Consider the following 25540-nt stretch of genomic DNA (forward strand, 5'->3'; position numbering starts at 1 on the left):
GTTTATCCGTGTGGAAATAATGCAAACAACAAACGTGGTTTAAATGTGTTTTGTTTTTATTTCTCTCTTCACGTTGTTTGGATTAGTTCCGATCGACAAGCAGTCTAAATTCATCATCTTCTTCTTCTTCGTTTTGTTTTACCTTAATTGCATACACTTTCTACTTTGGTCTTAATATAAAATTCGTATCATTTTTCTGCCTTCTCTATTTTTTTGCCGAATTCAATTGTTTTTAATTCCTTTTTCTTTCCTACTGGTTTGTGTGTTTTGTGTGTGCACGCGCCTGCACAAGCGAGTGTAGCGTTTGTTTCTAACCTACATCTAATGCATTTTTTCGTTCACGAAAATAAAGTTCAAGAAAGCACACACTCTGGTGCGTGCGCCAACACAACGCTTTGTGCGTGCATTATTTCCTCCTACTTTCCTGCAGTCTGCTGCAGGTGTGTGTGTGTGTGGGTTGAGGGCAAAAAACGCACGCCAAGAAGCATCCCAATTACCGTTTCCGTCCCACACAAATGGCACACAAGGAAAACTAACATACTTCGGCGGCAGAGCGGGCCAAACTGGGATACATGCAGGCAGCAGCGGGAGAAGGAGCCCGCCCAAAAGAGGGAAGTTAACGGATGCGCGCACGCGGTGCACACGGTTTCCTGCCGCGTTTGCGCCGGCTGGTCGTGGCCGGCTGTTTGCTGCGACATCATGCCGACTGTGCCATTTGTTGACCGGGATGTTCGACGGTTGTGGTGGCGGCGGCGGCGCTATTGCTTCGGCTGCTCGACATCGCGGTGCCGCTACTGCTCGACGACGCGCTTCGTCGGTCGCTGGTCTCCACCGATAGATGTCGCTCTGGGTGCTGTTTGCCTTTTCTTACAGCGGTACTGGCTTTGGCGTACGCACGTGATTTGCCCAGCTGCGAAGCGGCCGGTGCCGGTGGTGGTGGCGGTGGTCGTCCACTTTCTAGCTCGTTCACCCAGGCCGGCCCATGTGCCGGGAGCTCCGTGGCGGACAGTTTGGAAGCGACGGCAGCATTCGACAGTGGCCGGCCACTGCTGCTGCTGCTGTTGCTGCCGCTGCCGATCCCTTTGGTTGCATCCTTCGGCGAATGGGGCGACGGGGAGGAGGGGATCGCATGACCGCCGGATGAGGCTGGCAGCTCGCCACTGCCCGCCGTGTCCTGCTTTTTCCACTTGGTGCGTCGGTTTTGAAACCATATTTTTACCTACGTAAAAAATAAAAAAAAAACGGGGGAAACAAATTAGTCACTCATTATAATAGTGATTGGTTCGGAAGACGGGTGGAAAACACAAACACAGGAAGAGGAGTGACGCAGAGGAGTTAAATAATCACCATGGCGACCCACACAAGGATTAGTCGCTTCCTGCAGACAGCCGGCGTGAGGCAAACCATCTAGTAGGGGCCACGACGCTCACAACGACCGAATATGCCCCGCACCCATCTCCTGCTCTACTTCGACCCTTTTCCTTTGTGACTCGTGTAGCCCGCGCCCATGTGTGTGTGGAAAGCCACTAGAGATTAATTATCTCACATTTCGTGGGGTGATTCTTCATCCGAACGAGCAATTCCTCACGCACCGATGACAAACAAACACTCACACACACATACACACACATACATGTCGATTTACGTCGAGGCAGGTCGACGGAGCAAATGAAATGGGACAGGGGGTGGAGGGAAAATTTGAGAAAATATTGTTGTCAAAATCATTTGAATGACACAAATGAGCCTCTCACGTCGACGAAAACGATCATCACCACCGTGTATAGCTTCTGTTCCCTCAGCGGGGAACGTTTCGGTTCGGTGTTCAGTCAACTGGGGTTTCTCTGTAGTGTGTACAGTGGCGGCCACCTAAAGTCGGACGCTAGACAGTTCTCTAGACCACTTAGCGGAACACTTTTTTCACCCATCGATGAGGACACACTTTATCTATAATTCTATATCCATAATTTCATTCCTGATACAGTGAAGTATCTCTAAGATGTAGTCTATTCAAGATGGATTGTGTCTTTAAGATGAATATTTTGACGGTCCCGTCATATTCCATACATGTTATGTCTCTTAAAGGTGAAGATCTCTCTAAGGTGAACATTATATAAGGTGCATATGCGATTTGGCAGCCGAAATTCTCCAAGATAAATTTTTGAACGACAGTTCACAAAAATATTGGTCCAAGGATGCCAGCTTTTTTAGCCGGTTTCATGGAAACTTCATAGCAACAACTTCATTAGCTTTCCTCACCATGAATCTCTCTAAGTTGACGGTCCCTTGAAAATTCACCTTAGAGAGATTTCACTGTACTTTAAATGATTTTCTTACTTTTTAATTACGAAAAACAAAAATACGCGCTTTAATATTACTCCAATATTTAAATTGCTTAATCCGGACCGTTGAGCGCATGACCTAAGTAATTTAATACGCAGATGACCAACCAAACTAGTCGATGTACCTTTCATAACTGATGTCAAATGGTTTAAGACTCATACAGGACAATATTGGCATGCTACGTGGTAATTTTGCTATGCAATGAAGACTGTCCGACTTTCAGTGGACCGCATAAATGTCATACCTTTTACCACATTTATGCATGGTTTTCCAAGATTTTAAAAGACAACGGTCTGATTTTTAGCAGGGACATTGCTGAAGAGTGTCCTCACCGATGGGTGGGAAAGGTTTTCCAATAAGTGGTCTAGAGCAGGGGTCTCCAAACTTTTCAGTTCGCGGGCCGCATTGCTTCACAATCAACGTTGTTGAAGGCCATTTTGACGCTACCTTTAGAATGAGTGGAATTTCAAATCTCGTTTTAATAAGAAAATACTAACAAAATATATCAAATTTCTGCTGCTTTATTTTATTGAATCTTGATTTTCGTCTTTCAGAAGTAAAAAAATAATATTGTGATTAATTAGTGAGGAAAGACAGCTATTTAATTAAACCATTATCCAGTCATCGCGGGCCGCATTAAAGGCTCTTGAGGGCCGCAAGCGGCCCGCGGGCCGTAGTTTGGAGACCCCTGGTCTAGAGAACCGCCACCAGAGAGCCGCAAAGTCAGATAATAGGTGAAAATATGAGCTGTCCGACTTTAGGTGGCCGCCACTGTATCTGCCCTCCCGCCTGCCCATGGCTTGGATGGATGGATGGATGCTCTCGCACGGGGCCGAGGATGATGGATTGTACTAAAAATAACACATTACACTCAAAACTTTTCTTTTTATAACTGTCGCTTTTTATGATTGTTGGAGCAGTTAAACACCATCAACTGGCGAGGGGAATGACACCTCTTCTTCTCTCACCTCTTCGAGCACTGATTAAAATGAAGAGCCAGTTCACCTCCAAACGAAGGGGAAGGAAAAACACGGACGGAGCCAGGGTTGGTGGTGTCGAATAGAAAATAAACATCTCATTTTTAATTTTATATCCTGTGCTACCGCCGTTTCGGGGTGCCGTCATATGTCTTCGTCAGCTGGGGACGCCGCCACCGACACACGGTAAAACGCGTGCAGTTTGGGTGTGTGTGACGAGCTTCGTGCTGTTAAACGAGAGTGGCTTAAGCGTTTCCGCCCGCACAAAGGACCCAACAAGACAGTCCATCAACAAGACAGACGGATAATGACAACCGCGCGTTTCCGTCCTCCAGGGCAGTTCATTCCACCCTCCCCCTCCGAAGCAGCAGTAACGATAGAAACGGTTGGAAAGGGAGCGAAGGCGAAGGGGATGCTGCTTCGCTGATCGCTGGCAATACGAGCTGGTGAAGAATGCGTTCTGTAACACACGATTGAAACTAAATCATTCGCTCAGCAGTAACGCCGTTGGCTTTTACTACCTTTCATGCTCTTATGCAGTAGCACGCGTCCGGGTACGAGGGCGCGAACGATCATAAATGGTTCAGTCGGCGGAGTGTGGTTGTTTCGTTTTGATGTTTGCCGCCGCGCGCACCATCCGCACGGACCGCGGATCACCGGATCACGTTAGCTCCGATCGTAACCTCAACACGCACGCACGCACGAGCGGGACCAGACACCAGGAACCAACCAGGGGTGTGTGAAGGGGTCTCCCGCATTGTATATGCGCCATCCATCCACCATTCGCGAGAGAGAGAGAGAGAGAGAGAGAGAGAGAGAGAAAAGAGAAAGAACGATGACGACGGGACCAACGAACGGCGGTCTCACTCACAGCAGAAGAGAAGTTGTCAATCAGTTTTACGAGGCGGAATAAATAAATAAAACAAATTAAGCCGCTACCGTCGTCTGCTCGAGCGAACCCGACCGAAGATATTAACTAATGAGTGCGCGCTGAGGAGGGATTAACGAAAACCGAACCTCAAAGGACATCATTTTGTGGGAGGACGGAAATATCTTCTGTTTGTGGGAGGTTTTTTTTCTATGAATTAACCCCCCCCCCAGACGTAAAGGGTGTGTGTTTTGAAGAGTTTCCTTTGCCACACCGAACAACAACAACACTGGCCAAACGATGTTTATTAGTTGCCAATAACTGCTACTTAATAGATTCGTTGTGTTCGGTGTTGGGACCAAGTTTTGGGTGCAATCGATCAAAATTACATTGATATTTAACGCCAAATAAAACTGGTTAATAATTATCAAACGATGAAACTGTAATATCGATTAGCTTTTGATTAATTCGCCCATCCTAGGTCTGTTATGATTACGACTCGCACCTCTATATTTATACTAATAACAGGCTTGCTGATTTGCCCCCCTAGAACTCTAAGACGTAAAGCAGATCTCATGTTTTGGATCTTTCTCTTCCGCTTCCGTCCCTGCTTGAAACGATCGTCGCTCACTTAACCTTTGCTCCTCCGCCTATCGACACTGGTATGAGCATCTACATGGCATTCCATTCGGCATTCCAAGCTGTTCTTATGCTATCCAGAACAAAATCATTCCTGTTTTGATGGTGTGCCAAACATTCAAACGTACATTTTTGCTTCCCCCGCCAATGGAATGTGAACGGATTAGGCTCGGAAGGGTGGTTTGTTTTCTGGGTAAATACACTTCTGTGGAGGAGGTACCATCAGATGTCTGATTTCGTTTTATGGTGACATTTATTTTTAATAGGTTCAACATATTACTCTGTGTTCTTAGACCACGCAACTCTAAGAAACCTCTTCTTTTTTTTAAATTTATCATATTTGGATCACGAAAGAAATTGATCTTCCCTCTTCACCCCCTTCTGCGGCATAGATTCCTCAAATTATTTGAGGGAGCAACTAGCGGGAAGGTTTATTGGATTATTGGTGTTGAAGGGTTGAGAAGATTGCTGTTATCCGAGCGAGTTTGAATTACAAAGTCGCATCCTTCGCGTGGCCCACACATCCGTAAGCCTTCATAAGAACTACATTCCAAAACGTTTTCAAAAATATAATCAAATCAGGAAAGAACTATTAATTCTTGTATATACAGTCGCTCTATAAATTGATGGTAAAGAATTCTGCATTCTGCATATAATTTTCATATTAACTTATTCATATTTCACATTACTTTATTGTCTGTTACATTTAATTTGTTTGACAATCTTGACCTTTTTGTGACAATTATGTTATCATTGCCTATCTGTGAACTCAAATTGGCTAAATGATGACCACAATGTGTTATATTTGTCATGTGTTAGATTATTATCATAGGTGTATCATTAATTGTTTGACATCAAATTATATATTTTTTTAATTTTAACTAAAATATGACTGAGAATTGATGATAATCTTCCACCATAAAAACCAATGCTCGATGCTCCGGAAGATTATCAATCGAATGGTATCAAAATTTTAAGTTCTGCCTAAAAACTTTATGCTAAAAAAATAAGCATACTGTGTAGCTGTCATCAGATTGTGGGTGCCGGTATAAAAAGCTTCGAATTGATACCGATGATGTTTTTTTTTTTAAACATCATTTGGAGTTGTTTTCGTTGTACTTTCAGTTGTACACATGATGAACTAAATAAATCCTGCTGCGGAGCCATATTTAAAAATGATAAGTTAGTAAATTGACGAAAATATTTTGAGGTATTTACAGCGGCACCCACAGCACAACGGCACACTCTCTTTTATGATTGCAAACTTAGACAGCTTGCATGCAACATTTCGATTTGCAACATTCCCCTAAATGATTGAACTATTCTCTTATATGATTCGAAACCCTGTAAATTTGAAATTGGTAGGCAAAGGGCAAATATTTGGAGAAAATTAATGAAAGCATGACTGGTGAGAGCTCGGAGTCGGAAATAACCGATTCCGATTCCGTATTCAGAATCAATTCCAAAGCCGATTCCGAAATAGATTTCGGAACCGACTCCAATTCCAGAACCGGCTACCGAGTCAGAATCGGCTCCGGAGTCGGAATCAAACTTGGCTCCAGAATCGGAATCAAACTTGGCTCCGGAATCGGAGTCAGTTCTAGAATTGAAATAGAATTGATTTCGGAACTGGTTTCGGAAACTGATTCCGGACGTACTATTCGATCCGATTCCATTAAACTTCGGAGCTATTCGGAATCGAATCCGACCAAAATTTCATTTTTCCCATCACTAATTTGCATGACTTTCCCAATTAGAAGACTTTTAATTCATTGCAAATCTAATGTAAATTGCGCAAGTCATAATGTAATCTAAATTGCAAATGATCGTATGATCTTGTTTTGAGATGTTTACAATGATTTTCATCAAATAGGGTAGCAATATAACCAAGATATATCGAAGATCCTTCATGATCAGAGAACAATGTGTTACTTCTTTTTTTAAATTTAAATGTGAAGTGGAGTTTGTTGGAACGTTGCTGAAATTAAGGCAAATATTTCACGCAATGTACCTTAACGCGTTTGGGTAGCACAAGTAGCACCACTACATAAATGAGTAAACCCGTTTACTAAAGTAAATAAATGCATAACCAATGCAAAAGCAATCAAATCACACCCTACCTGTGTTTCCGTAACGTTCAACAGCTTGGCCATTTCCGTCCGCTCGTTCGACGAAAGGTACTTCTTCACCTCGAACTGTTTCTCCAGCTCGAAGATCTGGCGCCCGGTGAAGGTGGTGCGCGCCTTCTTCTTGCGCCGATGATGACTAGGGGCGCTAGTGGTGGTCGTTTCCTCCTCGGTCAGCACGGCGCCGGCGGTCACACCGTTCGTCGGCACGCCCGCCGGCTTCGGCAGCGAAAACAGCGTCGACATGGTCATTGTGGCCGAGGCGACAGCATCGCTGACCGCGCTAAAATGGCCGTCGGCCGTCGAGGAGTCATCGTTCGACATGCAGATGTCCGAGTCGGCATCGCTCGAGTGGGCCAGTGCTGGAGGTGGCACAACACTCCGCGGACGTTGCTGGTGGTGGGCCGGCGTAAGATGGGCCGGCGTGTGTCGCTGATGGTAGTGCACCGAGGAGGATCGTGTCGATTCTTGCGTGGAGTCTGAAAAGAGGAAATAATATAAATTTATTAGTTAGTCATGTCCATTTGCTCGTCTTCTCAAACTTGAGAGACTTGACTTGACTTAAAACTGGAGAGAAGCAAAGAGAGGTGCTGATTTTACCTTCTTCGGACATAATTTTTCGCTCGTGAAAACGTTCCAATGAATTCCGACCTAAGCTGGGCGTTTTTCTACGCACAGGAGGCGTTACATTCGCCGACGAGGTGTGTTTCACTATGCACAGATTGAGCGGTTCATCGTTGGGACTCATGGTGCGCGTCCGTTCGACCACATTGGGCCGCTTCTCTTCGATCTCCTCCTCATCGCTGTCATCGTCCTGATCGACGGTAATGTTGTCCTCGTCCTCGACTATCGATCGCTGCTGCTGCTGATGCTGCTGCTGCTCCTCGACATCAGTTGGACGGTAATAGGTGGACGAAACGTCATCACGGCATTCCTCTTTGCTGGCTGCGTCGAAGAGACTGCGGTACGGCAGTTTGGTGTGATTGTCTTCCCCCATTGGGACATGGGAATTTGGCGTACCAGCAGCAGCGACGCCCGTTCCCTTCCACCCCAGAATGTCCATGATGGAGTGCGGTGTCGGTGGCTGCTTCGGTGGGTTCGCGTACACGTGTGGATGCCACTGGGTTTGTTTTGTCCATTCATCGCTCGGTGCTTTGCTGTGCGCGAGCGGGGTACTTCGGTTGATGTCGTGATCCTCGGCCGTGTCGTCGTTGTGGTCACCATTTTTCAAGATCCTGTCCACGGATATGGATCGTGGTGGATTGTGATTGTTTGACTCATTGTTGCTGGGCGGTTGCTGCTGGTGCTCTTTGTCACTGTGGTTCGGTGAATGCTGATCATCCGGCACGTTGCTGTGGTAGAGATTCTTCACCTCTAGAACCTCTTCCGCTTGGGTCATTTTTAGTTCACTGGGCCTGGGAGCGGGGGGCGCACAGGTTTCAATCAATCTTAAGCTCGACGTACGTACGAATCACATCAAATACCCGTAACACGTGTTTTTCGCAGAGCTTATCTGAAAAACATAATAGATCATATGACATAATTAAAATGTATATAAAAGTAAACCTGTTTAGACAATTATGAATGCCAGTAGAGCAATCCCTTTTTCTTTAGAGACTTCAATGCTATCAAAAGACAGGAACAGGACAGCATAAATATAAAACAGCTTTTAGATCTGTTTTCTAAACTTCACCCTTAATATTTCGTGCAATATACCACGAATTGACGAGTAATAAATTAAATATGAAAGCCAAGGAGCATGACCATGTTGTCCATTATCAAGGTAATTTAATTAATTGTTCAGTGAACAAACAAAATTGAAAAACAAACATCAACATCGACGTTTTCCGGTCCCAATTACACTGCTTTCTTTACCGAAAGACGACAGTATCAGTTGTATAAATAAAAACGAAACATCGTTGGCCTCATCGAACCAAACAGTGTGACGAAATCTCAAATGTTCTATTAATACCCACTTCATGTCACTATAAATATGACAGGACAGTCAAATTCATGGTGAAAAATATTCCATCTGCTTCAACTCTTCTCGGCAGCGGACTAATAAATTTGATGTGGCCCCCAACATTTTCATTCTTTACGATCCACCATCACCACCGTTATTAAGAATCATGATGAGATTAAGCAACCACGCTCCCTCTTTCTCCCTCCATCTCTCATGCTCTTTTCGCTTTTTGTATGAGCAATTATTTAAAGGAATAATATGTCTTTTTCATTTTGTCGCAGCTTTTATAGCCTAAGTGACGTAAATTAAATTTGTTTACTTGTTGCGACCCTAATAAACCATAATCTCCAATGTATCCAATGGTATCGATTCGTTTGTTTGTATGATACTGCTTTCAAATTCACGTAATCTGTTGCATTTGTGTGATGCAATCAAACTACTATTTTATTTATTTTTTTATCTATACCACGGCACATACATTTATATTTATCTACATCGCGGCATGAAGCTGACTTGGTTTTATCGAAACATAACACACATTTTAAAATTCTTCTAGAATTTGTGATAAAAAAAAAACTTTGACCCAGTATTCGTGTTATTCGAGTATCCGGGCGAGGTCGAGTCCCGATGAGCCCTGATAAACGGCGTTCCACTATAAGTATATTTACAAAACGTCAATAAAACGTGTTAGACTGGAAAGATCCTATTGGATTCCAAATTAGCCCGTATAAATAATTGAGAACCCCTGAAAAACACTTATAGGCAGAATATTAGTCAGAAAGGCACAACGGTTCAATTGGAAACCTGTTTAAATATCTTATTTCTTAGAAACAATTTCTTTGTCGTAACAATAGCACTTTCATTGCTCATTACAGAAAACAGAGTCAAAACTGATAATGTTGTGTCTGACGAGTTCGATAGTTTATCTGGAGTAATCCAAGGTAGTAATTTAGGACCGTTGTTATTCTTGCTGTTTATCAACGATTTGACCACTTGTGTTCCACCCAATATTTGTCTAGTGTATACTGACGATATTAAACTGTGTTTGCCTGTTAAAACTCGGAATGATTGTTGTTTATTACAACAGTTCATAGACTCTTTGAATTATTGGTGCTTAGATAATGTTATAGATCATTCGCAATTGACAAATGCTTCATAACAACGTTTCACAGATTAAAGCACCCAATTGAATTTGATCATTATCGGGCAGGTAGGACATTACTTCGTCGGCAGCATGTGTGCGATTTAGGCTTGACTTTGGGCTCATACATTATTATGGTTTATTGATCGTCAACTTCGCGAAAGATATGATCTATTTTGCCTAAAATCAATCTATGTTTGTTTAGCTCGTTCCATTATTTACTATTGTTCTATTATTTGGTTTCCGCATATTGCTAGTTGAAAATCGTAATTAAGTTTAAATCTGTTCAACATAGTTTACTAGACTATCTATGAATTTTCCACCTTTGAGAGGTGTTAATTTTATGCCAGGCTATTTTATTTTTATTTTATTAATTGCTCGGTCACGTTGGGTTACAGCAATAGTGCTTACTGACTATAGTATACAATTATTCACGAAGGAGTTGGAAGGAGTTTATGGTACGGAAAAGGAGCGAAGACGGGATCGGTAGACAGGATAGGATATGTTGAAATCGAACAGATCAGAAGTACTATTAAAAGACGACATAGCTCTTACAAAAGACTCATTGCGAGCAAAACGTGTACGACATATAGGTAACTGGAGACGAAAACGATATCGTAAGGTGCGACAAGGTGCATACAAATGTAAGCGCGACAGAAGTGAAGGAGTATCAATCGTATTGGGCAATATGCCAGCGACGAAAGAAGCCTGAGCGACCGAGAGGCGGTGCTCCAACTTGGCAAGGCTTAATAGAGTGCATCTATCGTCATACGAAGGAAGCGGAATAGAGTATAGTGTATATAGAGTATATAGTGACCATTGTTTGTTCTTAGGTCTTTAAACGCATGAACATCGTCACAAAGTTAATCAATGTGTGTTTGTCAGCAAATTATTAAATAATGAATTGGATGCACCTTCTCTATTAAGAAAGCTTAACATTTATGCACCTGCTAGAACACTTCGATCGCACAATTTACTTAATACCGTACCGCACACTCTATAAAACTAACTATCCTGTATTATTAATGGCAAACCAATTTAAGGACAGGATTGATCATTTTGATTTTTATCTCCCGACGTATAAGACGAGCCTTTTATTGCTTTTCAATTTAAATGATAATATTCGTTCATCTAGGGATTAGTTCGAATGTTAATAATAATATAGTTTAATAAGTCGTAACCCAAATATGCAGGTTAAGTATATCTATAAATAAATAAAATTGAACTGGAGAAAGCTGAACTAATAACATCCTATTGCACGCAGCAATTATTTGTCGGGGTATTCATTCATATCTTAGACCTTTCCTCTCCTTCCAGCACACACTTACTAAGTTCCTTAGCATCTGTGTCGGAAAGCTAATGATGATCGCATTTGATATTATTTAGAAGGGGTTTCATATCTCAGATTGTAGCATGGTTCGTTCCAATTTTTAATTATTATTAATCATGAATTATACAATCAAAGAAGAACATTATCTATTAAGCTAACATTTATTTTTGGAATTAAAGAGGCGACCAATGAGACCAATAGGTTGACTATTGATTTGAAATTAAAAATAACTATAGATTTGAAATTTAATCTTATCTTATTGAAAATTATATCTACAATGAGAACTTTTTTGCATACTTTATATGTTATTTTTTAGTCAAACCATGGCATTGGTAAAGCCTTATGAAACTTGAGGTAAATTACTGTTTGATCAATGGTTGTATGGCATTTTATTATGAATCGTTCATTACGAGACTAAAAGGGACAAAAAAACATTTAAACATTAATCAGGAGCATATTTATTCACACACACTCACAAACGACTTTTGCCCCGCGAGCACGCTTGTGTTCAAAATCGTTCAATCGCCGTTTATGTTTAGTTGCACAGCAAGTGCGCACCGTTTATGCAATAAATTATGCAACATTATAGCAAATGTTAACCATATTGCGCTGCGTGCCCGTGTGCGTGTGTATGCCACCAGTATGCCCGGCGTAGTGCTAATAAAATTGTTTTGCAAACATATCATCGCAACCAGCGCAACTTAGAAGACTTCTTCTTCATCCGGTTCATGCTTGCAAACTCGAGAACGTTTCCCAAACTGAGCGCATCCCACACCACCCTCGCAACAGCCCAAACGAAATCGCTTTCCGCATCCGCAAGTTCGGCAAGTTCTACATTTCACCACGGATCAATAAATCGTTCCCGGAACTATTTCTCCATGCTTCTTCGGCATCATGATGTATCAGCCACCAATACAAAACAAACTGTAGCTCATGCTGCAAATACGCCAGAATCTCCCGGGGCGTTCCGGGGTTACTGTAGCATTATTGTCCATCCCGGGGCAGCTCACGGAATGGATCCATTCCACATTGCTTCCCTACCGTTTCCCTCTTCACTTCCAGTCGAACCACACGCTTGCACTTAGGTGCACTGCAACCCCGGACAGGGGGGGGGGGGGGAACTAAGGCTAATGCCCACAACCCACCGGAGGCGTTTATCGAAAGGAACGCAAAATTTATTCAATTATTAATAAACACAAAATGGAGCACACACACAGAGTGGCCCGGCCGGCCGGTTGGCAAAACAAATGTTAAACCATGGAAACTGATGATGCTGTGGCGAGTGTTCTCTGGGAGATGATGATGATGATGGCGAAGTACCATACTTCAACCGGACAAACACACACAACGGAGCCGGAGAAACCCAAACCGATCGAATTTATCGATGCACACAAACACACTCCATTCGGGGGTGTGTGGGTGGGTGTGTTGGGGTGCCCGGGTGTGTTAAATTTGCATCAGGCAGATTGTTCGCATATCGATTTAATTGTCTTATGTATCTTTTATTCATACTCATATCTGTCACAATGTCTCACCACATTCCCCTCGCAAATAACCTTTTGCACCCAAACCACCATCAGCAGCACCATCATCATCATCAGCCACATCGTCGGTGTCACCAGGCGAGAGCACATTTTCGAAATACTCTTTCAGCCCTCTTACTTCCCCCTTCCCCCTGCTACTACTACTACTCTACATCATCATAATCGTCAATAACAATTTCATTAAGCATTCCGCTTGTCCTCACTGCCAGCACTGCCTGCATCACTCAGCAGAACCGTCCACCTTTGCCATGGACTGCGCAAATCACAGACTCGTGGACGTTGCGGACGGGAGATGCATCCGGGAAGTGGCGCGCGTACGTCGTCAACAGTTTCGTTGGTTGGTTGGTTGGCGTGTCTGCTCCAAAGCGAGCACAAGCGATGAAGAACAATTTAAGCATGCCATGAGAATGCTCTTCTCTGTCTATCTCTCTCTCGTTCATCCCAATAGCCCACGAAAAGATGTTCTTCTTCGAGTCGAGTTGAGACAATTCGGGACACTGGTGGCTCCTCTCGCATGCTTCTCCCTTTCCCTTTTGTTCACGACGCAATAAAAGGCCGGGGTAATCTACACCAATAGAACAGAAGTTGGACGCTGTGCGAGTAGCCCGTCTGTCAGAGGGTCAGAAAGATACCTCATCTTCATCTCACCCATCATCATCATCATCGCCATCATCAATTTCCTCCTCCGAAACCTTTCGGAAGCGTACATTTTCGATTACGTTTTTGAAATGCCAGCCCACCGGTTATGTATGGCCTGTCGGTGGTGTTCAAGCTTCTCTTCCTCATGCCTTTTTCCGCTGGTTTTACAGTCTCACCGTCTCCCACAGATGATGCGGGATGAAGCGGGTCGCAAGATGGATGCAACGCATCGCACCAGAATTATACGAATGATTTGCTCGAATCATATACACGTATACATAGGACGTACCGCCATCCACACACACACATACACACACACGTGCACAGTATAAGTATATGGGTGCGTGTTTGCTACGAAATGAGTCAATTACCATTTAACATCGGCGCACCCTATGATGTTAATTGATGGCTTGTGAAGTATCTTTCATTCCCTTTCCCAAATCTTCCCAGCCATGGCCGTTCGTGCGTTCGTCTGCTTCTCTTCCGTGTACCATTCTTTCCTACCACCCTCCTCCTCCTTTTCGCATGGGTTGTTTGTGAGAGCGCGATCCAAACAACAGGACAATATCCGGAAGCAGCAGCAGCAGCAGCAGCATCTCGTTTATCTCGTTTCGTATCGGATGGTTTGGCAGAGCATACAAAGAGAGTATGGGCTGATGTGGATGTGTGTGAGAAAGAGGATGATGGAAGAGGATGGCGATGGGAAGGATGCTGCTGCGCTCGTGTGCATGGTTGGCTATATCAATCTACGGCACCGCTCAGTAAATACGGTCCACCTATACACCATCACGCTGCTGTACGGGGCAAGTGCGCGCACACACCCGCAACACTCTTCTGAACATGCCACGAACGCCACACACACACACACAATGCAAGCACAGGAAACGATAAGTTCCTATCGGGGTTTTTGGGCAATTAATCATTGGTAATGGAACGAACGTATTGCTAGCCTAGTGTACACAAGTGTAAGGAAAGGGACTTTTATCTGTTTTTCTCGTGTAAATGTTTTCAGCTTTTCGCTTTCATTGCCGTTTATTAACCCACTTCATTTTCTCGTTGCTTTTAGTTTCGTCTTGCTTCTTCGGAACCAATCAATTGTGATGAATAATAGCCTAGCACAGGTTAAATTGATAACGTCCAATCCAGTAGAAGAGCATATCAATACATTTAAAAGGTTGTAATATTTCTTGGCGTGTGTTTTTGCAAGTGTTATGATGGCTTAAAATTAATCTAGTCTTATTCACGATTAACTGAAATGACTTTTAATTAAATGTGTGCATCCATTTACACACGATCAAACGTATTTCAATGCCCGTTCCGATTCTTCTTTTATTAATAGGAAACCAGCACAGGAGATAAAGGAAGCTTTATTTCTTAAGATCATTGTGCCAAAAAAGAAGAAATAATAAGAAATGCTATTCCATAAAATAATTCGAAATACTGTTTCGTTTAATTAAATATTATTTTCAATTTTAATTCAGACTAATAGCAAACTAAATATACCCCAAATATCTTTTTTAACATATCAATATAAATTTATATGATCAATTCAATATTTAAATAGTTCAATATTAATCAATCTATCAGTACAAATGCAGGGATGGTATGATTTGAACCATAAATTCAGTTGGCTTAGTTAAGAACGAATAGAAGTTTTGGTATTATGAATCAACTGTTGTTAGCCAAGGGAAAAGTTGAGATAAATGCTTAAATGTTTTAATGTGTTTGTCATTAATGTGCGATACCATGAAGTAATGATGTACACAATTTTTATGGTGGTTTAAGACATTTAAAATAAATATTTTATTTTATTTTTCCAGAGTACATGCACAACATTTTTTATCAATGGAGTATTTAATTTCTAAACATGGTGCGTAAAACAAGTCAAACAATGTTATTTTAATTGGTTATTATTATATATAGTCCTGTGTTTTCGCTTGGTGCACACCATCGAATGTAAACTCCTTCATCAGCAATTGGCTATTACAGCCGAGGTTTTGATCACGTGTTCGCATGTGAGTGAAAAGGATATGAAAAGCTTATTTATATAGTAAAAAATATAAACAACAGCTTTAGAACATTGTGATTAATCAACAATAAACAAGTCAGTCAAATTATTTTATTACCTTCGCTTAAACAATGTGTGGTAATGCGCAAGACAAGTCCAAACAAACCTTGTATATGGGCAATTACAAACTGTTTCTCACGTAAGAGGAGGCACTTCTAGCTAAAAATGTTTTATTTTTACAAATGGATAAAAATGCTTCATTTTCTGAAAATTCAAATACACTTGCGCAAATAAATCCAATGCGTATTCAAGGTATAAATTCGATCCATTTGCCACCAGTGTTGGGCCGTTCGGCAAGACAAACGCAGAACATGTGCTAACAACAACGCAATCAAGATTTTTAAAGATAAGCATACAATGAACGCGCTCGAGGGGTCTGGAGCTTAAAAGAGATTCATTTTAAGAGATACTAATTGATCATAGAGAGACTTTACTGTAAAAAAAACATCGCTTAAGTGTGTTTAAATAAAATTCCTGTTATGACCATTTTGCACAATGTTATTGCATTGCGATTTGATTGAAGAAAAAAAACGCTCAAATATAAATTACAATAATTACAATACATCAACAGCATTTTTAAAGGTAACTTATCATTCCGTGCCGCGCACCTTCACGCGCAAACGATGCGCCAGCAGAAAGCCGGAGGGGACCAATAATATTCGATGATAAATCATACCAGCAAATAAGTCTACCATTAATAGGCTGCTGCGATGAAACAAGCAATATCCACAGTGGGAAAGAGAGGCAGAGAGAGAGAGAGAGAGAGAGAGAGAGAGAGAGAGAAAGACAGTAAAAGGCGAGAGAGCGAATCAACAGAATGAGATAAAGTAGCAATTTGTTTGTGTTGGTAAGAGAAAGAGAGAAAGAGAGAAAGAGAGAAAGAGTGAATGAGAGAAAGAGTGAATGAGAGAAAGGGTGAAAGAGAGGGAGAGACAATTTAGAGGAAGAGCGAAAGAGAGAAAGAGTGAACTCAAAACGGAAAGCCCAATGCGAAGGGCGCCACGATCGCCGCGGAACGTTAAATGTGCAATAACGACCATTTGGCTAATTGTTTTAGCAAGCATAATACATTCACTTCGGCTTTGGAGTTAATTAGCGGCACATGAACGGTGCAGGGGCTAGGCCAGGGGCGTGGGGTGTACAAATACAATCCCCCTGCCTTTTCGATCCCACCCTTGCCTTTCCACACACACCCAATGACGCTGTTTGAACCGCGGGTGTATGTATATTTTACTGCTCTCGCTACACTTGCGTTTAATGTGCGCCTGCAGCGCCTGGAGAGGGTGGCGGTTGGGTGGCGGTGAAAGGTGGCGGAAGGGTGAGGTATGTGCGGTAGCGCCAATAAAATAAATCAAGCACATCATCGTGGCCGTAGAAGAGCGGACCGCGGCGCATTGATTGTTTGGCGGATTGTTTACTAATAGCTCTTTGGAGCCATTCCAAATTTAAGCTCTGCCAGTGATAATTGTACCCTACCTTCCCTTCTCTCTCTCTCTCTCTCTCTTCCTTCCTACCTGACCCGATTATGAAACCGGTTGAACGTGGTATTCGGCCGGTGCCAGTTTTGGGCAGGTTAGAAAAATTCCATTCCAAATTATCACTCCTAATAGCCTCTTCCCAATGCTTGATTTAGGGGCGTGATGGTTTAATTATTAAGATTTACGGTTTCAGGCGCTGTGCAGGTAATAAAAGAAAAACATGGGGATTTTATAGACCCATAATATAACGTTCCATAAAGCAGCCGCACCTTCAAACCATCGCAAAACGCATCGAAACTCGAACTTCGTCGAACCGTCATTACAAGTGCACAACACACATTCGGGCGCAATCGGTTGCAAAATGCACTTTCCATCGCAGCAGCGGCAGCGGTTCACGCTTCAATTTATCAATCCAACTGCTGTGACGTGGTACTCCGCTCATCGCACGGAATGCCATTTAAGTGCACCGCCGTCCCGTCCCCAGAGAAGAGACCCGTTCTCTCCCACCGCTGTTGGCACAAAAGGACGAAATAATTGAGTAATGCCAACAACATCACCCAGTCCCTACTACTTGCCGTCCCTTTGCGACCCCTTTGCACCATAAAACACACACAGACACAGACACAGTGTGTTGCTGCACATGCAATTAGATTCACATTACGTTCGCTCGCATAAAGGGAATGAGACACACTTCTCCCGGCTTCTCCCTGCTTCACCCCTTCTTCACATGTGTTGCTGACCTGTGTTGTTAAGCATAAGAAGGGCACAATGAAACCGTTCTTCTCAGGCATAAGTGGTTCCCCTCTTACACCTTACCTTTCCTATCCCATTTGCAATTCTCACACACCATCAAAACCCATCTTTCTATCCGGCATGATCCCGCACTCAGCATCCCCTCCGCAACGCTTGGCTCGGATAGTTTTCCCTTCCCAACCTGCTCTGCTCTGCCTACCCAGCGCCACATGTGTGTGTGTGTCTTTTCTATTCCATATCAAAGTAAGCACGGGCAAGGGGCAGTAAAGGAAAGGAAGCACGAGTGGAAGAGAGAGAGAGAGAAAGAGAGAGTGAGGTAACACGAAGGAGAGGAGCGACCAATTTCGCGGATCTTCCACACAGTCGCGAATGGCAAAATTGTAGATTTATCATTTAAGTGGTGTCTTGTTTTGCTCTCCACGTACCACCACCACCCCATCATCTCCACAAACCATTGCCAATTCGCCGAATTACCCACCCCATTAGAAGATGTATGCACGTACCGCTCCACCCCACACACACACACACACACCCACAGCCACCACCAATCGGCATGATGACGATGATGGTTGGCATGGCTACAGTGCAGGGTAAAAAAACACACTTGGGAGCAAAGAAAGGGTGCATGGGGTGGACGCTGGAAGTGGGGTGAATAAGTGTCTCGTTTTTCGATTGCACTGTGCGGTGTAGTGTGCGGTGTGGAGAGTTTTGTTTTGCTCTCGTTTTCTTTGCGGACTCCCTCGGGCACGCTGGCTGTTTGTGTGAATGTATATTTTTGCACTCAATGCACTCTTCCCATTCTGATCTATGTGCTGCTGCCCTCCTGCCTGTCTTACCCTCCCCCCTCTCCCTTATATATTACTCGTTGCCAGAGCAGCAGGCCTCATTCGCTTCGTAGCAGTCTATTTAACTGTAATTAACATTTGCCTTCGCATCATGACTTTTTCGCATCAACATTCAATTTTCTGTGACGGGAATGTTTTTCTTTTCTTTTTTTCTTTTACATTACTCGTACGTGCCTGTCTCCTCTCATTCCACTGCGTATGGGAACTAGGGGTAAAATTGGGCCTGCTAGGGAATTTGATAAATACAGTCGGAATTTACCAGTTGAACGCTTTTCAGTTAACATGCTTTTTGAAAGGATTTCCAGGGGTTCTCATAGTTGACGGATACTTTCTTGACTCTTTCCTATTGGAAGTGAACTTGGAAATTGGACGCCATGACACCGTTTTTGGGCAAGAAATTCCTATTTGATATGTCAAACAAGGGTGCTATAAAGTCTAATTCCCATAACATTAAGTTCATTTCGCGTAAGAAGGAGTCAATAAAGTGTCCCACAGCTATGAGAACTACTGGAAAACCCTGTATGCGCCTTTACGGTTTATTTGTGAACTTATATCAATCCAATTCTTCCAAACCACGTTCAAATTAGTGTTGGGATTAATGAATCCTTCGTTGAAATACATTCATATAATTCTTCAGTGATGAGTGATTCGAATCTCTAATCGACTCTTCAAGCATTCATCAATCTCTATAGATTCATGAATCTCCAGTCACGAAAGATAAATTACTCTTCAAAGACTCATGAATCTAAAAGATTCATAGATCTATTAAAATTCATATATATATATATATATATATATATATATATATATATATATATATATATATATATATATATATATATATATATATATATATATATATATATATATATATATATATATATATATATATATATATCCAGACATTCATGAATCTTTAGAGATAGTTTCAAAACAGTGAATTTGCGCGATTCTACCAAACAACATACCCGTCGTGGGTTCAAACCTCGTATGGACCATCTCTCCGTAGCAACAAGAAAAAACTATCCGGTTGCATGGACTTGCCAAGAAGTCTCAAAAGCCTGTATAGGCTGGCATGACCACGTAGGTTGTTACGCCGAGAAGAAAAATAATTAGAAGCTCAAGCTCTATGAATATTTGGATATGTATGAATCCCTGAATCGTGAATCTTTCGAGACATATGAAACTTTTGATATTCAAGAATCTTTCGAGATTCATGAGTCTTTCGCGATTCAGGAATATTGGCAACTGAAATTCAGATTTATTGAATCATTTCAAAGATTCATTCAGAATCATGAATCGAAAAAGTTGCAAAGCTCGACATTGTATGGATGTTAATGACGTGGTGATAATGTGCAAAATAGGCATAGAGCAAACGATCCATCTACGAAAAAAGGTTACAAAATGACCAAATATAGCTTTTTTGAACAAATGTGTTATCTTGTTAGTATTTTCATCAAATTTTATGAAAACAATCCTTGAAGAAATTTGAGCACATATCTCCTGCTACACTGGACAACTAACGAACATCGTCCCGAGTAGTTAACAACCTCTAAAATGCAGGAACATTAAATTATATGCTTTAAAATTGAAGCGTCTATACTCGGTTTTTAAGGAGTTCCCATAGCTTATTGGACATCATCTTAACTCTTTCGTTACATCTGGGGCAGTGAACTTTACATCTGGAGAATTGAACACCATGGTACCTTTTTTCGACAGGCTTTTTAACAATTCCTATTGGATATGTCCAAAAAGGAGGCCATCCAGGACCCATGAAATAAAGTAAGTTTCCCGTAAGAAAGAGTCGAGAAAGTGTCCCAAAACAATCAGAACCCCTGAAACCCCCTTTGAACTGAACCAGAAGCGTTTTAGGACAGCGATGAAATGCAAACTGCTGAAGGAATGACTACAAAACCATGGCATCATCATGTAGCATTGGTCAAAAGAACATGGCCATTTTGCTCGTGTGTAAGCTTGTGTATATCGTTGCTTATTACATGTAAAGCCATGCATTAATTTAGTTACTTTCTCTTGTTATGATGCCTCTTAAAGTTTACTCTTTACAACTTTTCGTTTATTTATGCTGAGTTAAATAAAATGATCCTCACTGTGCCCCCACGAGGCCTATTTTGCCCCGCGTTCCGCTACCCATGGAGAGTTGCTGGTTCAGTATTTGAGTTCGCCAATCGGTGCGCACACACTTGGGTGATGATGTAGCGCGCCCGCAACCACGACGATGAGATGATGACGGCGATGATGATGCCGACACGGTTCATAACGAAATGGGAGAGTAAAAACACGCAGATTGCATTTGATGCAATTTACAACTAGCAGCGATCGAGTTCCAAACACACAAACACACAGACACACACACACACACACAGCGAGAGTGCCACATTGCATCTTTAAGATGGTCCGGCGATGGAAAGAGCGCACGGTCGTTTGATTATGGGCAGAGGCAGCAGTGTCGGGCAACTTGAGAGGCGCACACATGTGCGACATGTGCATTTTCGTGATTTATCCACACAGAAAGCAGTGCATGCACTACCACCATCGTCATCACATCACGGCCACAGCGTCATTTCGGTTGAACGGTTGTCATTTATTTTATTAGCCGTACACCGCACCGCACGGCTCACCGCGCCCCGCCATTGACACCTTTGCGCAAAGCTGCTGACCGCGCAGCCCAGCCACTTGAAGGGACTGGCGAAGCCGAGGGATTGAGATGCGTTCAACTTACTTAATTTAGAGTTTTGCTCCTACTCCAGACGCTGCACTAAATTGCACTATCCGCACCAGAAGAGGCGACCTTTTCGAGCAGTGGCGCACAAGCGAAGCGTTCATCCCTTTTGCGCAAACGGGCTGCGCTCCATGGCGACGGCAAATGCGGTAACACACACTTTAATTAGTAGGCGACGAATCACATTTTCTGCCGCGTACTGTCACTCCGTTTGCCGATGGGTGGCCGGAGGAAGAGATCACTTGAACTGAAGAACGTGAGCCTCCTCACCTCACCCCACCCTTGTTGCACTTATTCGATGCACTTGTATCGTTTTTTTCTTCTCAGCAATCGTTGACTCAATTTTAATAGCCCATCAAACGTCAATTAAATATGATCAAACTGATCCACCCCCACCAAACCCACCCACGAGATGGCAGCAGGTGATAAGCCAAGGTAAGAGTGCAGGCAGGCGTGCGAAAATAAAACACTCGACGTGGGGAAAATGTGATGAAAATAGATCCTCCAAAGGGAGACCCTGGCCACCCTTCACTGCACTAATCGCTCCCCGCGCGTTCCACTTACCCGTAGCCGAAATGGTGGTGGTGTGAAGCGTGCGCGCGGTTTTAATATTTTAACGATCGATCGCTAAACGCCACCATCGTTCGTCAAGCCCGCTCGGCACGCCACCGCTGATGATGAAGAGGGGAGGGTTGATTTTTGTTTTCTTACTGGTCCTGTGCGAAGGATTGAGTCACTGACAAATGGCACCTTTTTATTGCTCTTTTTTTGTTGTTTTGCTTCTTCGCCACTAGCCCTTTCGCGCACTTGTACACTTGTTGCCCGCGTTGGCTATAAAATAAACACGTTTCCACTCTATTATCGGTGAACAGCAGCAGCAGCAGCAACAACAACAGAAAAATATAAAACAATAATTGTAAGCAATAATCAATACACACTTATGCGCTCGGATGCGCACGCGGCCGGGACGGTGGAGGACGGCGTAATGTATACGGCACTAGCAGCAGCAGCAGCAGCAGTAGCACTTGGAAATCAACACTACACTACACACACACACACACACACACACACACACAAAAGCCATTCACACTGATTCAAATTGCTCAATAACTGTCACTGGCAGAGGCAGACCCCGTCGGCCACCAGAAGAACCCAGCACCAAATCAAGCGCAATGGGACACGGACCGACCCCAAATGGATACAACCGTTTGCTGTATCGCTGCTGCTGCTGCTGCTTCTCAGTAAATTGGTTCATTCATCTTCCGCACACACTTTCTTTCCGAACCAAACAAAAAAATAAATAAACGGCAAACGAGCAAGAATGGACACGGAGCGCGCGGAGTGTTGTTCTTGCTACAAAGAACCGTACAAACGCGCAAACACACACACACACACACCGAGAGAGCGAGAGAAAGGGCAGCGCGACAAGTCCAGGCAGGCAGCAAACTATTTCGTAGCGTGTAACGACACGCGATCAAAACGCAAAAACGCCCGGCGAGGTTTTTCAGAGGAATTATTATTCAATTTACTCCGCACCCGCATCACACGCTCGCTCTCTTTCTCTCTTGCAGTGCGCTCTCTCTCTCTCTCTCCCATTCACTCTCTCCACACTGGAGCGAGCGAAACGGAACGAGCCATTCTTTTGCTCTCGTTTACTCTTTCGTTTCGCTCACACTGCTGTTCGCTCACACTGCGCTCCGGTCGCGGTGTTGTTTGCCGCCGTTATTCCTAGAATAAACTGGCCACCTTCATGCGCCAGCGGCCGGGTTTGCTTGTCGCTTAAATGTTCCATTTCGGTTGCTGGCAATTGGTGAAGCCAGAAGTGGTAGCACGGCGGCCACTTTTTGCCCAGAACTATGATGAACCACTTACCCGGGCGGGCAGGGAAGTGTAGAAACAGAGAGAGAGAAAGAGAAAGAGAGAGAGAGAGAGAGAGAGAGAGAGAGAGAGAGAGAGAGAGAGAGAGAGAGAGAATGTTCACCTAATTTGAATGTAATTCGTGTTGCATTGCCAGCACGAAACAGCTCAAAGCACGGGAAGAGATGGTGTAATAATTACGGGTAAGAAGTTCCAGTTCGGCGAAGTGTTTTAACCGTAATAAGAGTTGCTGGCTTCGGCTGAGAACCGCAGGAAACATTAACAAGATAATCACTACACAAGACACGGTTTAAACTGATTTATGGACAGTGCCGTTAATCACACACAAACGAACGAGAGTTTGATAACTGACGAATTGGTGTAACAAAAACTATGAAAAAACAAACACACACACACACACACTTTTTCACCGCAGTAGTGGAAAATGTCAAGTGGAACCGAAACGTCTGAAAGGATCAGAATATTAGTTCTAGCCATGAATAATAATGACGGATTTTCGTCTGCGCTCAACATTATTTATGAGCACAATTAGCACACTGACAAGACGTAATAATGTCGTAAAAAACAACATGAGAGAGAGAAAGAGAAGGAGGAATTACAGTTTAAAAAAATGGCAGAAAAAATGGAACCACGCAAACCGCTCGCAAAACAATGTAGAGTCAAAGGTAGGCGCAATTCAAAATTCACCAATACGCTCGTTAGATCTTCCCTACAGCTGCTGGCAGCACACCCGCGGCCAAGTAAAAAATGGGTTCAGATAAATACGGCGCGTAAAGATGAACTGAGAGTAATGGGCGAACTACCACACACACACACACACACACACACACACACACACACACACACACACACACCCAGCACACTGAGTTTCAATCCAATCCATCCATCTCTACTCCCCCTGCCCCATGGAAAGTCGAAACGGATTTCAATAATTAGGATGACAAAGGGAAAATGTGAGATGGGAAGTGAATGGGATGCTGCTGCTGCTGCTGATGATGACGATGATGACAAACGCACGGCAGCGTAAAAGAGAGATGAGTGCACTCCGTTGGCTTTGCCGGTGTTGGTGAAGAGGGAAAAGGGCTTGCCGGGAGAGCAGGGCTTACTTCATTATTGTGGCCCACGTTATATGCCCCCAAGTGACGGAGCAGAAGTGGAAGGGCGACGAGAAACGAGAACCTCTTGGAAAAACGCTTAAACGGTGCTCTTAATTGAAACAAACAGTGACAAGCGCGAAACGATCCAGAGCACGGCCCGCTGTGATGGGAGAGAGTGAGAGAGAGAGAGAGAGAGCGCGAGCGAGAGAGGTGAACAACACGACGGCAATAATAACAAGCGGTACTAATAGCAGTAGCAGCAATAATAATAATAACAACAACAGCACCATGAACAACAATGTAAACGCGCCTCTCGTAACCGACACCCAAAAACCGAACCTTTCTGTTTTTTTGTTTGTTTCGCCCTGGCTCTGTTTAGCTTGCTTTTCCTCTCCGGAAACCAACCGTCGTCATTACACCGTACCTCCACCACCAGCCACTACCGCCACTAACCCCTGTTGGGAAAATTCACCGAACGTAGCACAGCACGACACACCACAGCACGGCACAGTCCGCTCGAGTATAGCCAGAAGGGAAAAACCGTTCTCGGGGCGCAGCGTTTCAAAAACTGCTCCCGCACTGCTCCGTGTCAATTTATCGACTATTAACGCACACAAAAACTCCGAATGTCAATTTACAACTGAAACCATTTGTCTGATTTGAGAAACAAACACACATCAAGGAAAAGGCAGTAAAAGATAATCGACTCCCCGCGCGCACTAATGGAGCATAGAATTACATTCATATTCATCGCGCGCACACACAGCCAACACACCATCATCATGCCGTATATTATTACTGCTGCTGCCAACCTCCGCCACCACCACCGACGATATCCATCTCGCTCGCACAGCTGCCCATGTGCTGGCCATTTCGCACCGAGCTGAACTGCGAGAGAAGATGTGGCCGAGAGAGCGAAAGGGCGAGCGAGCGAACGAGTGAGTGAGTGAGCGGGACTCGAAGCTGACCCGATTGGTTCGGTGTGTGAGTACGCTGCGAGAGTGTGCAGGCGGCGCGCGAGAGCAATGCACACGCGAGCCGCAGAGACGACAGATTGCGCAAAGGCGGAAGCAGGATGGCACGATAGCCGGCCGTACATACAAGCGCATCGCTG

At 43.6% G+C, this 25540-nt stretch overlaps 1 protein-coding gene across 12 annotated transcripts; it reads right to left on the reverse strand.

The window, feature by feature from the left end:
• Positions 1 to 34: 34 nt before the first annotated feature.
• Positions 35 to 25120, reverse strand: LOC121592466 (homeobox protein B-H2). Of its 12 annotated transcripts, none has more exons than XM_041913935.1 (5): positions 25103 to 25120; positions 22016 to 22306; positions 7551 to 8463; positions 6945 to 7429; positions 35 to 1219 (listed from the first exon to the last, which is right to left on the reverse strand). In XM_041913935.1, the coding sequence occupies exons 3-5, from the start codon at positions 8347 to 8349 to the stop codon at positions 698 to 700; spliced, it is 1806 nt and encodes a 601-aa protein (XP_041769869.1). In that variant the 5' UTR covers positions 8350 to 8463; positions 22016 to 22306; positions 25103 to 25120; the 3' UTR covers positions 35 to 697. The 12 variants fall into 12 exon arrangements, with proteins under 12 accessions (XP_041769869.1, XP_041769863.1, XP_041769867.1 ...); XM_041913929.1 differs by lacking the exon at positions 25103 to 25120 and adding an exon at positions 24899 to 25033; XM_041913933.1 differs by lacking the exon at positions 25103 to 25120 and adding an exon at positions 24880 to 25033 and having other exon boundaries at positions 22016 to 22282.
• Positions 25121 to 25540: the final 420 nt, after the last annotated feature.

The sequence above is a fragment of the Anopheles merus genome, chromosome 2L (assembly GCF_017562075.2).
Source record: "Anopheles merus strain MAF chromosome 2L, AmerM5.1, whole genome shotgun sequence".
Lineage (NCBI taxonomy): Eukaryota > Metazoa > Arthropoda > Insecta > Diptera > Culicidae > Anopheles > Anopheles merus.

Coding starts and splice junctions, on each gene's coding strand:
- LOC121592466 (XM_041913935.1), bottom strand. CDS start 8,349: ATGACCCAAGCGGAAGAGGTTCTAGAGGTGAAGAATCTCTACCACAGC. Junction 7,430..7,550: donor AAAAATTATGTCCGAAGAAG/GTAAAATCAGCA, acceptor TCCTCTTTTCAG/ACTCCACGCAAGAATCGACA. Junction 1,220..6,944: donor TGAACGTTACGGAAACACAG/GTAGGGTGTGAT, acceptor TTTTTTACGTAG/GTAAAAATATGGTTTCAAAA.